The sequence below is a fragment of the Heptranchias perlo genome, chromosome 3, assembly GCF_035084215.1.
Source record: "Heptranchias perlo isolate sHepPer1 chromosome 3, sHepPer1.hap1, whole genome shotgun sequence".
NCBI classification, from domain to species: Eukaryota; Metazoa; Chordata; class Chondrichthyes; order Hexanchiformes; family Hexanchidae; genus Heptranchias; species Heptranchias perlo.
In genome coordinates, this window is record NC_090327.1 from 95,820,593 (window position 1) to 95,837,425 (window position 16,833).

A 16,833-nucleotide genomic window follows, 5' to 3' on the forward strand; every position below is an offset into this window, starting at 1 on the left:
AAGTCTATTAAGCCCACTCCATCCAGAGTCTATTAAGCCCACTCCATCCAAAGTCTATTAAGCCCACTCCATCCAGAGTCTATGAAGCCCACTCCATCCAGAGTCTATTAAGCCCACTCCATCCAGAGTCTATTAAGCCCACTCCATCCAGAGTCTATTAAGCCCACTCCATCCAGAGTCTATTAAGCCCACTCCATCCAGAGTCTATTAAGCCCACTCCATCCAGAGTCTATGAAGCCCACTCCATCCAAAGTCTATTAAGCCCACTCCATCCAGAGTCTATGAAGCCCACTCCATCCAAAGTCTATTAAGCCCACTCCATCCAGAGTCTATTAAGACCACTCCATCCAGAGTCTATGAAGCCCACTCCATCCAAAGTCTATTAAGCCCACTCCATCCAGAGTCTATGAAGCCCACTCCATCCAAAGTCTATTAAGCCCACTCCATCCAGAGTCTATTAAGCCCACTCCATCCAGAGTCTATTAATCCCACTCCATCCAGAGTCTATTAATCCCACTCCATCCAGAGTCTATTAAGCCCACTCCATCCAGAGTCTATTAAGCCCACTCCATCCAGAGTCTATTAAGCCCACTCCATCCAGAGTCTATTAAGCCCACTCCATCCAGAGTCTATTAAGCCCACTCCATCCAGAGTCTATTAAGCCCACTCCATCCAGAGTCTATTAAACTCACTCCATCCAGAGTCTATTAAACTCACTCCATCCAGAAGCTCAATCCATCAAAAGCCTATTGATTCCACTCCGCCCAATCTGCCCCAACTACCATGGCCTTTGATCTCTTACATCAGTGGGGCTATGGTCCTCTCCGATCTACCCTAAAAAAATTAAGCAGTGCTGTTATTACCATTCTCAACATATATTGATCCAGTTCCCTATCAAAAGGTGCTAATTGATCCCAAAACAACTACCTTCCCAGGGAATCTTTTCTACATCTCAACTCTCCTATCCCACATCCAGACCAACAGTTAAAACAATCCTCTCCCCTGTATGGGATCTGAAGGGCTCAAGCAATGCTCAGAATGAGCAAGTTTGCAAATCAACTTCTCTCGGCCAGTATTTATGATGATTGGTTTCCTGATCTTAGTGTATGCCCATAGGCATGAATGAAAGTAGAGCAAATGGGTAGGTGGGACAAATGAGACTGTATAAGATGAAGCAGGATGGAGTTGAGTATTGTTGATGAAAGACGATCAAGACCTAAAGGGCTCTTCAGGCTGAAACTCTGTGCGCTGTATGGGTGAGGAAAGCGCCTGATCAGATGGACAAGATTCTTGAAGGGACAGCATCTGTTGGTGTTTCTGCCCTGTTAGAGGATGGTATGTCCGTTTTCATGTAGAGGTTGAATGAATGAGGGAGGACCAAGTACGCTCTTTCTCCCGTGAATGAAACCACATCCATTTCATTTATGAGAAGTCAATTTCATGCAGTAATTGCAAAGTTGAGCACAAAGGTGATAAGATGTCTTACCCAGGAAGCTATAGACCATTTGCTGTCCTAATTGACCATTTACCTAATAGAAAGGGGGAGAAAGAGAACAGATGCCAATGAGGACAAACTGTATCACACCACAGGGCCAGCTTACAAACACACTTAGAAAATTAGGGTCTCCATTTTGTAGTGTTAGAGTAAAAACATCACTAATAAGGTTTAATTACACCTTCTTTTGCTCCCAAGAATCTAAACCCTGTATTAACAAAATAACCTGGATTAAATTCAGAACTGATTTAATAATATTTTATAAATAGCATAAACACAAGGAGAGATTCCTTTTGTATGCAAATTAAGATTCGTACAGTTTTTTTTTGACAAGAGTCATACAGTTGAATCTTGATAAACACACAGTTTAACGAGAAACGCTTTTCTTAATTGAGAACTTCTGGGTAGTAGGAGACACTGGGGAACTCTTAGAACAAGTATGTGTTTATCCAGACTCTGCTGTACTACATATTTCTATATACCACAAAGTGTACAATATACAGCTCCTGTCACCATACAGCAATGGTGTGCACTCTTACTCATCACATCACCCTACCAATGCCATGCATCATGCCAGAAACATTTTTTTTCCAATTTCATGCTCTTTTTCAAGGTCCATTGACAAGGTTTTTCACATTTCTGATAAAGTAGAGCCTCTGAAAATTGCTCCCGTTCTGTCTCTCACGCTGAATTGTATCAGCAGGAAGATTGTAGCGAATACATTGTGAATACTTTGTGATAGTGAGTCTGTTGGTTACAACAACATCACTGGGATTATGGGTGATCTCAAAAGACCCTTTGTTTGACTCTACTGGGAAAAGGAAAAAATTGCAAGTGTGTGGGGAAAGAGCGGGGGGAGTGGGACTAATTGGATAGCTCTTTCAAAGAGCCGGCACATGCACAATGGGCCGAATGGTCTCCTTCTCTGCTGTGAGATTCTATGAATGAGTGAAACAGACATGAGCCTCTTTCAAAAGGAAGCAAGCATCATCGGTGAGCTAGCCTTGCGAAGCTCACAATGCTGCCAACCAAGTCATTGGACCTACAAGAGTTTGTGAGACAAAAGGTTACATTAAACTCTGTTATGCAACAGCTCTTTTTGGTTTGTTAAGTCAAAAAAAAAAGAACATCATACAATAGATTAATATATATGTAATATAAATGGCAATGCAATACATGCAGAACCCGCTAATCTGTACTAAGAAACATAAGGCACTCCAGCCAGATCACTATCTCCCGAGGGCCTATTTTACAAGACTGTGCTACCAGCCTCACAAGACAGTAAAATTACCCATGGGTGTTCAACTCTTCATTATTGTGTTAAGGCACAAGGCATCAAGTGTGAGGTCAGCCCACTGCAATTACTTATTTAAGACTTGACATAATTATTAATGAGAAAAAAATACTTACTTTCGAAGCGTTAGGTGTAAGTCATAGCATTCAAGACAAGCACAAGCAGAAAGACAGAGGCTTTAAGGTAGTGATATCAAATAGAGAAGAAAGCACAAGATTATGGGTGAGTTTTCAACCTGTTGGGTTTCCATTTGTCAAATGGGATCTTAAGTGCCAGCTTTAAATTACAATGTGTGATCAGATCGTTTGTTATTAAACTTACGGGCATTTTGCAGTGAGGTCTGGGAGGAACTGGAAAAACTGTCTATTCAAAGTTGGAGGAAAATGAATTGGTAAGTAAAAACAAGTACATAACAAAACACATATAGATGATAAAAAAAGTAAAAGACTACGAAGGCAAAGAGCAGTTAAAAGAACGATGAGCAATATATAATGCATACAAATAACTTACTCCTTTTATATTGACGACTCGACCAGGAGGTCCTGGAGGTCCCGGAGGTCCTGGTAATCCAGCAGGGCCCTAAATATAGACATGGATCTTTTATTTTTCAGTTATCCTTTCTGTTTTGTGAGCTTTCTGATCAGTGTGGTTTTCCCCCCTGATTTCTTGGCACAGTCTCAAAATCATAGAACACAAAGACGGCATTGAATGAAATCCAATTATTGATAAAACCAACAAACAGTATTACTACAAGACACATAGTAAACCAACAGTGTTACTGCAGGACACATAGTAAACCAACAAACAATGTTACTACAGGACACATAGTAAACCAACAGTGTTACTGCAGGACACATAGTAAACCAACAAACATTATTACTACAGGACACATAGTAAACCAACAAACAATGTTACTACAGGACACATAGTAAACCAACAAACAATGTTACTACAGGACACATAGTAAACCAACAAACATTATTACTACAGGACACACAGTAAACCAACAAACAGTGTTACTACAGGACACATAGTAAACCAACAAACATTATTACTACAGGACACATAGTAAACCAACAGTGTTACTACAGGACACATAGTAAATCAACAGTGTTACGACAGGACACATAGTAAACCAAAATACATTATTACTACAGGACACATAGCAAACCAACAGTGTTACTACAGGACACATAGTAAACCAACAAACATTATTACTACAGGACACATAGTAAACCAACAGTGTTACTACAGGACACATAGTAAACCAACAAACATTATTACTAAAGGACACATAGTAAACCAACAGTGTTACTACAGGACACATAGTAAACCAACATTGTTACTACAGGACACATAGTAAACCAACAAACAGTATTACTACAGGACACATAGTAAACCAACAGTGTTACTACAGGACAGATAGTAAACCAACAAACATTATTACTACAGGACACATAGTAAACCAACAGTGTTACTACAGGACACATAGTAAACCAACAGTATTACTACAGGACACACAGTAAACCAACAAACATTATTACTACAGGACACATAGTAAACCAACAAACAATGTTACTACAGGACACATAGCAAACCAACAACCAGTGTTACTACAGGACACATAGTAAATCAACAAACAGAATTACTACAGGACACATAGTAAATCAACAAACAGTATTACTAGTGAACACATAGTAAACCAACAAACAGTATTACTACAGGACACATAGTAAACCAACAAACGGTATTACTACAGGACACATAGTAAACCAACAGTGTTATTACAGGACACATAGTAAACCAACAAACATTATTACTACAGGACACATAGTAAACCACTAGTGTTACTACAGGGCACATAGTAAACCAACAAACAGTGTTACTACAGGACACATAGTAAACCAACAGTATTACTACAGGACACATAGTAAACCAATAGTGTTACTACAGGACACATAGTAAACCAACAAACATTATTACTACAGGACACATAGTAAACCAACAGTGTTACTACAGGACACATAGTTTTTTTTCTTTTATTCGTTCACGGGATGTGGGCGTCGCTGGCAAGGCCGGCATTTATTGCCCATCCCTAATTGCCCTCGAGAAGGTGGTGGTGAGCCGCCTTCTTGAACCGCTGCAGTCCGTGTGGTGACGGTTCTCCCACAGTGCTGTTAGGAAGGGAGTTCCAGGATTTTGACCCAGCGACAATGAAGGAACGGCGATATATTTCCAAGTCGGGACGGTGTGTGACTTGGAGGGGAACGTGCAGGTGGTGTTGTTCCCATGCGCCTGCTGCCCTTGTCCTTCTAGGTGGTAGAGGTCGCGGGTTTGGGAGGTGCTGTCGAAGAAGCCTTGGCGAGTTGCTGCAGTGCATCCTGTGGATGGTGCACACTGCAGCCACAGTGCGCCGGTGGTGAAGGGAGTGAATGTTTAGGGTGGTGGATGGGGTGCCAATCAAGCGGGCTGCTTTGTCCTGGATGGTGTCGAGATTCTTGAGTGTTGTTGGAGCTGCACTCATCCAGGCAAGTGGAGAGTATTCCATCACACTCCTGACTTGTGCCTTGTAGTTGGTGGTAAACCAATAGTGTTACTACAGGACACATAGTAAACCAACAAACAATGTTACTACAGGACACATAGCAAACCAACAACCAGTGTTATTACAGGACACATAGTAAATCAACAAACAGAATTACTACAGGACACATAGTAAATCAACAAACAGTATTACTAGTGGACACATAGTAAACCAACAAACAGTATTACTACAGGACACATAGTAAACCAACAAATGGTATTACGACAGGACACATAGTAAACCAACAGTGTTACTACAGGACACATAGTAAACCAACAGTGTTACTACAGGACACATAGTAAACCAACAAACATTATTACTACAGGACACATAGTAAACCAACAGTGTTACTACAGGACAGATAGTAAACCAACAAACAGTGTAACTACAGGACACATAGCAAACCAACAAACATTATTACTACAGGACACATAGTAAACCAACGGGTACGGTAGCATAGTGGTTATGTTACTGGGCTAGTAATCCAGAGGCCTGGACTAAAATCCAGAGTCATGAGTTCAATTCCTGCCACGGTAGCTGGCGAATTTAAATTCAATTAATTGATTAAATAAAAATCTGGAATTAAAATACTAGTATCAGTAATGATGGCCATGAAACTACCGGATTGTCGTAAAAACCCATCTGGTTCACTAATGTCCTTTAGGGAAGGAAGTCTGCTGCCCTTACCTGGTCTGGCCTACATGTGACTCCAGACCCACAGCAATGTGGTTGATTCTTAATTACCCTCTGAAATGGCCTAGCAAGCCACTCAGTTGTAAAATCTCGCTACGAAAAGTCATAATAAGAATAAAACCGGACGGACCACGAGGCACCGGACACGACAACGGCAAAACACCAAGCCCAGATCGACCCTGCAAGGTCCTCCTTACTAACATCTGGGGACTTGTGCCAAAATTGGGAGAGCTGTCCCACAGACTAGTCAAGCAACAGCCTGCCATACTCACAGAATCATATCTTTCAGCCAACGTCCCAGACTCTTCCATCACCATCCCTGGGTATGTCCTGTCCCACCGGCAGGACAGACCCACCAGAGGTGGCGGTACAGTGATATACAGTCTAGGAGGGAGTGGCCCTGGGAGCCTTCAACATTGACTCTGGATCTCATGGCATCAGGTCAAACATGGGCAAGGAAACCTCCTGCTGATTACCACCTACCGTCCTCCCTCAGCTGATGAATCAGTCCTCCTCCATGTTGAACACCACTTGGAGGAAGCACTGAGGGTAGCAAGGGCACAAAATGTACTCTGGGTGGGGGACTTCAATGTCCATCACCAAGAGTGGCTCGATAGCACCACGACTGGCCGAGTCCTGAAGGACATAGCTGCTAGACTTGGCCTGCGGCAGGTGGTGAGCGAACCAACACGAGGGAAAAACTTACTTGACCTTGTCCTCACCAATCTACCTGTCGCAAATGCATCTGTCCATGACAGTATTGGTAGGAGTGACCACCGCACAGTCCTCGTGGAGATGAAATCCCGTCTTCGCACTGAGGACACCATCCAACGTGTTGTGTGGCACTACCACCGTGCTAAATGGGATAGATTCAGAACAGATTTAGCAGCTCAAAACTGGGCATCCATGAGGCGCTGTGGGCCATCAGCAGCAGCAGAATTGTATTCCAGCACAATCTGTAACCTCATGGCCCGGCATATTCCTCACTCTACCATTACCAACAAGCCAGGGGATCAACCCTGGTTCAATGAGGAGTGTAGAAGAGCATGCCAGGGGCAGCACCAGGCGTACCGAAAAATGAGGTGCCAACCTGGTGAAGCTACAACTCAGGACTACATGCATGCTAAACAGCGGAAGCAACATGCTATAGACAGAGCTAAGCGATTCCACAACCAACGGATCAGATCAAAGTCCTGCCACATCCAGTCGTGAATGGTGGTGGACAATTAAACAACTAACGGGAGGATGGAGGCTCTGCAAACATCCCCATTCTCAATGATGGCGGAGTCCAGCACGTGAGTGCAAAAGACAAGGCTGAAGCGTTTGCAACCATCTTCAGCCAGAAGTGCCGAGTGGATGATCCATCTCAGCCTCCTCCCGAAATCCCCACCATCATGGAAGCCAGTCTTCGGCCAATTCGATTCACTCCACGTGATATCAAGAAACGGCTGAGTGCACTGGATACAGCAAAGGCTATGGGCCCCGACAACATCCCAGCTGTAGTGCTGAAGACTTGTGCTCCAGAACTAGCTGCGCCTCTAGCCAAGCTGTTCCAGTACAGCTACAACAGTGGCATCCACCCGACAATGTGGAAAATTGCCCAGAGTATGTCCTGTCCACAAAAAGCAGGACAAATCCAATCCGGCCAATTACCGCCCCATCAGTCTACTCTCAATCATCAGCAATGTGATGGAAGGTGTCGTCGACAGTGCTATCAAGCGGCACTTACTCACCAATAACCTGCTCACCGATGCTCAGTTTGGGTTCCGCCAGGACCACTCGGCTCCAGACCTCATTACAGCCTTGGTCCAAACATGGACAAAAGAGCTGAATTCCAGAGGTGAGGTGAGAGTGACTGCCCTTGACATCAAGGCAGCATTTGACCGAGTGTGGCACCAAGGAGCCCTAGTAAAATTGAAGTCAATGGGAATCAGGGGGAAAACTCTCCAGTGGCTGGAGTCATACCTAGCACAAAGGAAGATGGTAGTGGTTGTTGGAGGCCAAGCATCTCAGCCCCAGGGCATTGCTTCAGGAATTCCTCAGGGCAGTGTCCTAGGCCCAACCATCTTCAGCTGCTTCATCAATGACCTTCCCTCCATCATAAGGTCAGAAATGGGGATGTTCGCTGATGACTGCACAGTGTTCAGTTCCATTCGCAACCCCTCAGATAATGAAGCAGTCCGAGCCCGCATGCAGCAAGACCTAGACAACATCCAGGCTTGGGCTGATAAGTGGCAAGTAACATTCGCGCCAGATAAGTGCCAGGCAATGACCATCTCCAACAAGAGAGAGTCTAACCACCTCCCCTTGACATTCAACGGCATTACCATCGCCGAATCCCCCACCATCAACATCCTGGGGGTCACCATTGACCAGAAACTTAACTGGACCAGCCATATAAATACTGTGGCTACGAGAGCAGGTCAGAGGCTGGGTATTCTGCGGCGAGTGACTCACCTCCTGACTCCCCAAAGCCTTTCCACCATCTACAAGGCACAAGTCAGGAGTGTGATGGAATACTCTCCACTTGCCTGGATGAGTGCAGCTCCAACAACACTCAAGAAGCTCGACACCATCCAAGATAAAGCAGCCCGCTTGATTGGCACCCCATCCACCACCCTAAACATTCACTCCCTTCACCACCGGCGCACTGTGGCTGCAGTGTGTACCATCCACAGGATGCACTGCAGCAACTCACCAAGGCTTCTTCGACAGCACCTCCCAAACCCGCGACCTCTACCACCTAGAAGGACAAGAGCAGCAGGCGCATGGGAACAACACCACCTGCACGTTCGCCTCCAAGTCACACACCATCCCGACTTGGAAATATATCGCCGTTCCTTCATTGTTGCTGGGTCAAAATCCTGGAACTCCCTTCCTAACAGCACTGTGGGAGAACCGTCACCACACGGACTGCAGCGGTTCAAGAAGGCGGCTCACCACCACCTTCTCAAGGGCAATTAGGGATGGGCAATAAATGCCGGTCTTGCCAGCGACGCCCACATCCCGTGAACGAATAAAAAAAAAAGTGTTACTACAGGACACATGGTAAACCAACAAACATTATTACTACAGGACACAGAGTAAACCAACAGTGTTACTACAGGACACATGGTAAACCAACAAACAGTATTACTGCAGAACACATAGTAAACCAACAAACAGTATTACTACAGGACACATAGTAAACCAGCACACAGTGTTACTGCAGGATATACAATAAAGCACCAAACAGTATTACTACAGAACACATTGTAAACCAACAAACAGTATTACAACAGGACACATTGTAAACCAACAAACAGTATTACTAAAGGACACATAGCAAACCAACGAACAGTATTATCACAGAAACACAGTAAACCAATACACAGTATTACCAAAGGACACATAGTAAATCAACACACAGTGTTACTACAGGATATACAGTAAACCAACAAATAGTATTACTACAGGACACATAGTAAACCAACAAACAGTATTACTACAGGACACATAGTCAACCAACGAACAGTATTATTACAGAACACACAGTAAACCAACACACAGTATTACTACAGGACACATAGTAAACCAGCACACAGTGTTACTGCAGGATATACAATAAAGCACCAAACAGTATTCCTACAGAACACATAGTAAACCAACACACAGTATTACTACAGGACACATAGTAAACCAGCACACAGTGTTACTGCAGGATATACAATAAAGCACCAAACAGTATTCCTACAGAACACAGAGTAAACCAACAAACAGTATTACTACAGGACACATAGCAAACCAACGAACAGTATTATTACAGAAACACAGTAAACCAATACACAGTATTACCAAAGGACACATAGTAAATCAACACACAGTGTTACTACAGGATATACAGTAAACCAACAAATAGTATTACTACAGGACACATAGCAAACCAACACACAGGGCCCATATTACATGGCGGCGGGTAACGCGCCCGGTGAAATCAGTCTGCCTCGCGCGCAATCGCAAGCTGATTGGATCCACGTGCCTCTTGTTCCGGGTTTCCCGCTGCTGAGCTGCGCGGTGGGCGGGCTGTGCATGCGCAGTAAGGTCTGTCAGCTGGAGGAGCTCTATTTAAAGGGGCAGTCCTCCACTGACTGAGGCTGCAAGAAATAGGAAAAATTACAGCATGGAGCAGCCCAGGGGGAAGGCTGCTCCCAGGTTTAATGATGCCTCACTCCAGGTATCATTGGATGGGGTGAGGAGGAGGGGGAGGACAGAGATCCTCCCCCGGCGGGCAGGAGGAAGCGGCCTGCCTCTGCCACCAAGAAGGCCTGGCTCGAGGTGGCAGAGGAGGTCACCTGCACCACCAACATATCGCCCACCTGCATACAGTGCAGGAGGTGCTGCAATGACCTAAGTAGGTCAGCCAAAGTGAGTACACTTACTCATTCCCCTACACTCCGTCTGCCACATCACTGCCCCCACCCCACATCTCCTTCTGCACTGCCAACACCACTCTGTCACATCACCCCTGACATCCACTCAAAGCTCATCCTCATCTTACCTGCACCTACTCACCTCGCCAGTACTCATCCCGCCACTACCACTCAACCCAATCCTCATACAATCTCATGGCTCTATCTCATACTCACCCTTTCATGCATCTCTTTCACGGTCAGCCTCACTCAACCTGCCACTACCTGTGCTGCAGCCACAGGGCATGCATCACATCTGTGTAGTAGGAAGCGTAAGGCAAACGTGTCGTGAGCATGAAGGGGATGCACAAGGGTGTTTGAGGGTTTGTCATGGTTTTTACTTCTATTTAATTTCTGAGCAACTCACATTACATATTATATTGGCACCAATACTGTCACGTCTTTGCGAATCTTGTCTGGTTTGTGCAATAATGCCCTTTCCTGAGGATCACTATGAAGACCCACAACTGATGCCACCCATTGTGTCACTGCAGAGTGGGTGTAGGTGTATTTGCAGGGCTCTTCTGTGCAGACGACTGAGAGACGTCGGCGATGTCCCCGGTGACACCCTGGAGGGATGCGGAGGAGAAGTTGTTGAGGGCAGTGGTGACTTTGACAGCGACAGGTAAGAAGATGGTGCTCGGGCCAGCCGGGAGCAGCTCGGGGTGAAGGAGGCTGCAGATGTCCACGACTACATGTCGAGTGACTCTGAGCCTCCGTGTGCACTGCTGCTCAGAGAGGTCCAGGAAGCTGAGCCTCTGTCTGTGGACCCTGTGGCGAGGGTAGTGCCCTCTGCGACGCATCTCTCTCTGCCGTTGCCCTCCCTCCTGCTGTGCAGGTGGATGTGTCACAGCACTGTGTTGTGGAGCTCCACGTGTCAGAGGTAGACGGCGTGGCCGGCGAGGCTGGTGATGCTGTTCGCCCTCCGAGGAGGTCATGACTGCAGCTACGGCAGCCCCCATCCGGAAGATGTACATCTGAGGGGGTCCGCAAGGTAGGTACATGTGTCTGGACACCGTGGTAAGTGTGCAAGTTGGTGAATTTTGTTGTTAGGAGGAGGGTGGTGGAGGCCAAACTTTGTCCAAAGTGACAGAGTGGTCTCCTGCAATGAGTGAGCTACGGCAGCCCCCACATGTCAAATGGACCTTTGCAGCTGCCACAGGCTGATGGCTGCAACACGTCCATTTGAACTGGGAGTGTTTCCCCCAGTACGGGAAACAGTCCCAGTTATTTGTAAAACCCCAATCCTCCTGAAATATCACGTTAATCAGGTCTGTAATCGACCTGAAATACCTAAATAAATACCTTAAGTGGCATCCCGCCGGCTTTAATTGCCGGCGGGAGTCCCACATGTGGGGGCTGCGCGCGCACGTCAGCGCGTCAGTGGGGAACCCGGAAATAGGGCGGGTTGGAGCCGGGCTCCCGCCCCGCCCCGGGAAGCCCCGATTTTCATAGCCCCCCCGCCAGGAACGCACCCGATCGCGGGTGCTAAAATAGAGCCCACAGTGTTACTATAGGACACATAGTAAACCAACAAACAGTATTACTACAGGACACATAGTAAACCAACAAACAGTATTACTACAGGACACATAGTAAACCAACAAATAGTATTACTACAGGACACATAGTAAACCAACACACGGTGCTACTACAGGATAAACAGTAAATTAACAAACAGTATTACTACAGGACAGATTATAAACCAACAAACAGTATTACTACAGGACACGTAGTAAACCAACAAATAGTATTACCACAGGACACATAGTAAACCAACAAACTGTATTGCTACAAGACACACAGTAAACCAACAAACAGTATTACTACAGGATATACAGTAAACCAACAAACAATATTACTACAGAACACACAGTAAACCAACAAACAGTATTACTACAGGATATACAGTAAACCAACAAACAATATTACTACAGAACACACAGTAAACCAACAAACAGTATTACTACAGGACACATAGTAAACCAACAAACAGTATCACAATGTGACACACAGTAAGCCAACAAACAGTATTATTACAGGACACACAGTAAACCAACACACGGTGTTACTACAGGATATACAGTAAACCAACAAACCAGTATTACTACAGGACACAAAGTAAACCAATAAAAGTATTACTACACATTTTAAACCAACAAGAGCTATATTCATAGTCAGCAAAACCAATCACAATAGCATTAAACTAAATTATAAATGTTATAAATCTTTTCTCTGCAAAAATCTAATTGCCCACACAATTCTATAAAGATTAATAGATAATTCCAACATAAGGACCTTTCAGTTAGTCTGAATTTCCAATATAAACTGGAGGGTGGACCCTTCGGTTTGTCTGAATTTTTACTTAAAGATAATTTTTTCAATTGAGAAACCGATGGTGAAGGACAACAACAGGGTTAGAAGGAATGGGATGAGATAAATCAGGAAGACTGCATGACAAAGGAAAGATTTAGCAAGATGAGGAGTTCTGCAGTATTGTGGTTGGCGGAATGAAGGAATTTGTTTAGAAAATAGTGTGACAAGTCTTGATTTCAACACAGTGATTATGTGGAAAGGAAGGAATACATTTAAGACAGCATCTTTATAACTTGAGAGGAACAAAACAGGATGTTTTAAAGGGCCAGTGACACTAGTAGTGTTGGCTAAAGGAGAAAGTACAGAAAGGTTGTGATGGAGAGAGAGGCATTAGAACTACCTCCTTGGATATAGGAACAAAGGAACAGGAGTAGGCCATTCAGCCTCTCAAGCCTATTCCACCATTCATTGAGATCATGGCTGATCTGTATCCTAACTCCATCCACTGAACTTGGCTCCATTTCGCTTAATACCCTTGGCTAACAAAAATCTATCAATCTCAGACTTAAAATAATTATTTCAGCGAGCATCTACTGCTTTTTGTGGGCAAGAGTCCCACACTTCTACCATCCTTTGTGTGAAGAAGTGTTTCCTAACTTCTCTCCTGAATGACCTGGCTCTGATTTTAAGGTTATGTCCCCTTGGCCTAAATTCCCCCACCAGTGGAAAAAGTTTCTCTCTATCCACCCTATCAATTCCTTTCAAAATCCTGAACACCTGAATCGAATCACCATTTAACCTTCTATATTCCAGGGAATACAAGCCTCGTCCTCATCATTGAACCTTTGGAGCCCTGGTAACATTCTGGTGAATCTGGGCTGCACTCCTTCCAAGGCCAAAATATCCTTTCTAAGGTGTGGTGCCCAGAACTGTATGCAGTATTCCAGATGTGGTCTAATCAAGGCTTTGTATAGCTGTAGCAAAACTTCCTCACCTTTATATTCTAGCCCTCTAGTATTAAAGGCCAACATTCCATCAGCATTTTTGATTATTTTTTGTACCTGACTACTACATTTGAGTGATCTGTGTACATGACCCCTAAATCTCTTTGGACCTCCACTGTCCCTAGCTTTTCACCATTTAAAAAATACTCGTATCTATCCTTTTTTGGTCCAAAATGGATGACCTCACACTTACCTGTGTTGAAATCCATGTGCCATAGTTTTGCCCACTCACTTTATCTATCAATGTCTCTGTAATTTTATGTTCCCGTCTACACTACTTACTATGCCACCAATCTTTGTGTCATTGGCAAACTTGGATATATGGTTCTCTATTGTATTATTTAAGTCATTAATAAATATAGCAAATAGTTGAGGCCCCAGCACAGATCCTTGTGGGACCACTAGTCACTTCCTTCCAATTTGAGTACATACTCATTATCCCTACTCTCTGTCTTCTACCACCTAACCAACCTCCTAACCAGATCAATAATTCGCCTTCAATTCCATGAGCTTTAATTTTAGCTAACAATCTCTTATGTGGAACCTTATCAAATGCCTTCTGGAAGTCCATATAAACTACATCCATAGACAGTCCCCTGTCTACTACTTTAGTTACTTCCTCAAAAAAGTCAATTAGGTTCGTTAAGACATGACCTACCCTTTACAAATCTATGTTGGCTCTCTCTAATCAGCTCAAATTCCTCACTCTGTCCTTAATTATAGATTCCAATAACTTCCCCACAACAAATGTTAGACCAACAGGTCTATAATTTCCTAATTTCTCTCTCACACCTTTCTTAAAATATGGAGTTACATTTGCAATTTTCCAATCTAAAGGGACAATTCCTAAATCGAGAAAGCTTTGGAAGATTATGGCTAAAGTATCTGCAATTTCCTCACCTACACATATACTTGGGTGCTGCATGCAGAATGTTCAATGAGTATTTGGAAAAGCAGCAGTCATCCGATAGAAAACAAGTAGTACAATATTTAGATTTCATGAGAGCGCACTTACCACAGGTATTAGTACAGGTTCACCTTTCTGACCTTTTCTGCCATTTATTCCTGGACGACCCTACAAAGAACACATCAAACAATTATTTATTTATATTTTCTAATTATTTAATTCTGGTCTCCTTTTTTTGCAGTATATATAGACTTACATTTCTACCAGGAAGGCCAAATTCTCCTTTTGATCCAGGATGCCCCATTGGCCCCTAAAAACAAACTTATAGTTATAAAAGTTTTGAACAATACTGAACAATGCTCCCACTTGTTTCAAATTATGATATATAAAAAAAATCCTATTATTTCAGGGGCAATAGAAACAGTTTCATTTTTAAAAGATATGTATGCCTCCTTCAATCAATCAACCATTAACCATTCACTTGGTGCCGTGTAACCTGTACTTGCTACAACCAGAGAAGGTTTTATTCTTGGGATATGAGCATCGCTGGCAAGGCCAGCATTTATTGCCCATCCCTACTTGCCCTGAGAAGGCGGTGGTGGGTCTTCTTCTTGAACTGCTGCAGTCCCTGTGGTGGAGCTGCTCCCATTCTTTGTAGCAGCCTGCTAGGCCATTTCAGAAGGCAATTACGAGTCAACCATGTTGCTGTGGGACTGGAGTCACATATAGGCCAGACCAGGTAAGGACCTTCCCTAACGAACCAGTTGAGTGTACTATCCCACAGCTTCATGGCCACTTTTACAGATACCAGATTACTTATTTCCAGATTTTTAAAATGGAATTCAAATTCTCAAACTCACGTTCTCTGGATTACTAGTCCAGCAACATAACCATTACACTACCGTTCCCTTACTTGCTATACATGGGGTTGCCAGTTGTCCACTGTTACAAAGGACGATGTGGATTTTGAGTGGACAGTCCAGCTGTAAAATAAAACTGTTTCCACTTACTTTTGAGTTCTAGGATATGAAGACGCTGGTTATCAAAATTTTCAATTCATTTTGTTTAGCAATGAAGCAACTATCAGAACTAATCTACGGTCCTACCCAATCCCTTGTTCTGTACTGGAACGTACCAGCCCTACCCACGTAGGTGGCTGGTAGCTGAGCATGTGGTGACACTGTGGATAGAATTAACTTCTGGCAACTCCTATATGGCTTGCCACTGAAAGTTGGCAAGATTAATCTAACTGACGCCTGTGAAGCATTTATTCAATTGCCAAATCTTCCCTGTTCAACATCTGGGGTGGGGAGTTGTTGCTTTTAATCAAGTATTTGGCATCAGTTGTTAGTCATTGTAAGAAGCCAAACCAGCTGTGAAATATCGTGCTTTTGCCCCGAAAACAAATACGTCATTCCAAAATACAACGGAAAACAGATTTTGGTGATAGCTGTAAGATTATGAGGTAATGGAACGCAAAGAAAAAAAATGCCACAGAATCATACAAACAAACCTTGCCGCAGGGTACAGTAGCATAGTGGTTATGTTACTGGGCTAGTAATCCAGAGGCCTGGACTAAAATCCAGAGTCATGAGTTCAAATCCCGCCACGGCAGCTGGCGAATTTAAATTCAATTAATTAATTAAATTCAATTAATTAAATAAAAATCTGGAATTAAAATACTAGTATCAGTAATGATGGCCATGAAACTACCGGATTGTCATAAAAACCCATCTGGTTCACTAATGTCCTTTAGGGAAGGAAGCCTGCCGCCCTTACCCGGTCTGGCCTATATGTGACTCCAGACCCACAGCAATGTGGTTGATTCTTAATTGCCCTCTGAAATGGCCTAGCAAGCCACACCACCACCTTCTCGAGGGCAATTAGGGATGGGCAATGAATGCCGGCCTTGCCAGCGACGCCCACATCCCGTGAACGAATAAAAAAAAAACATACAGGACCAAAGGAGGCCATTCGGCCCATCTGTGCCTGTGCTGACTTTTTGAAACTGCTATCCAATTGGTCCCTATCTCCTGCTCTTTCTCCATAGCCCTGCAAATTTTTCCTTTTCAATTATATATCCAATTCCCTT

The 16,833-nt window shown here is 43.9% G+C and overlaps 1 protein-coding gene across 3 annotated transcripts in view; it reads right to left on the reverse strand.

Moving 5' to 3' along the window:
• Nucleotides 1–16,833, reverse strand: part of LOC137317881 (collagen alpha-1(XV) chain-like) — a 278,899-nt gene that overhangs the window by 37,185 nt on the left and 224,881 nt on the right. For 2 of the 3 annotated variants that reach the window (XM_067980899.1, XM_067980893.1), the window contains 5 exons: nucleotides 14,998–15,051; nucleotides 14,850–14,909; nucleotides 3,300–3,368; nucleotides 3,111–3,152; nucleotides 1,487–1,529 (listed from right to left, as the gene is read on the reverse strand). In XM_067980899.1, the coding sequence (XP_067837000.1) occupies nucleotides 1,487–1,529; nucleotides 3,111–3,152; nucleotides 3,300–3,368; nucleotides 14,850–14,909; nucleotides 14,998–15,051 (268 nt within the window). The remainder of the gene's footprint in view (nucleotides 1–1,486; nucleotides 1,530–3,110; nucleotides 3,153–3,299; nucleotides 3,369–14,849; nucleotides 14,910–14,997; nucleotides 15,052–16,833) is intronic. The other variant, XM_067980902.1, reaches the window with a different exon arrangement.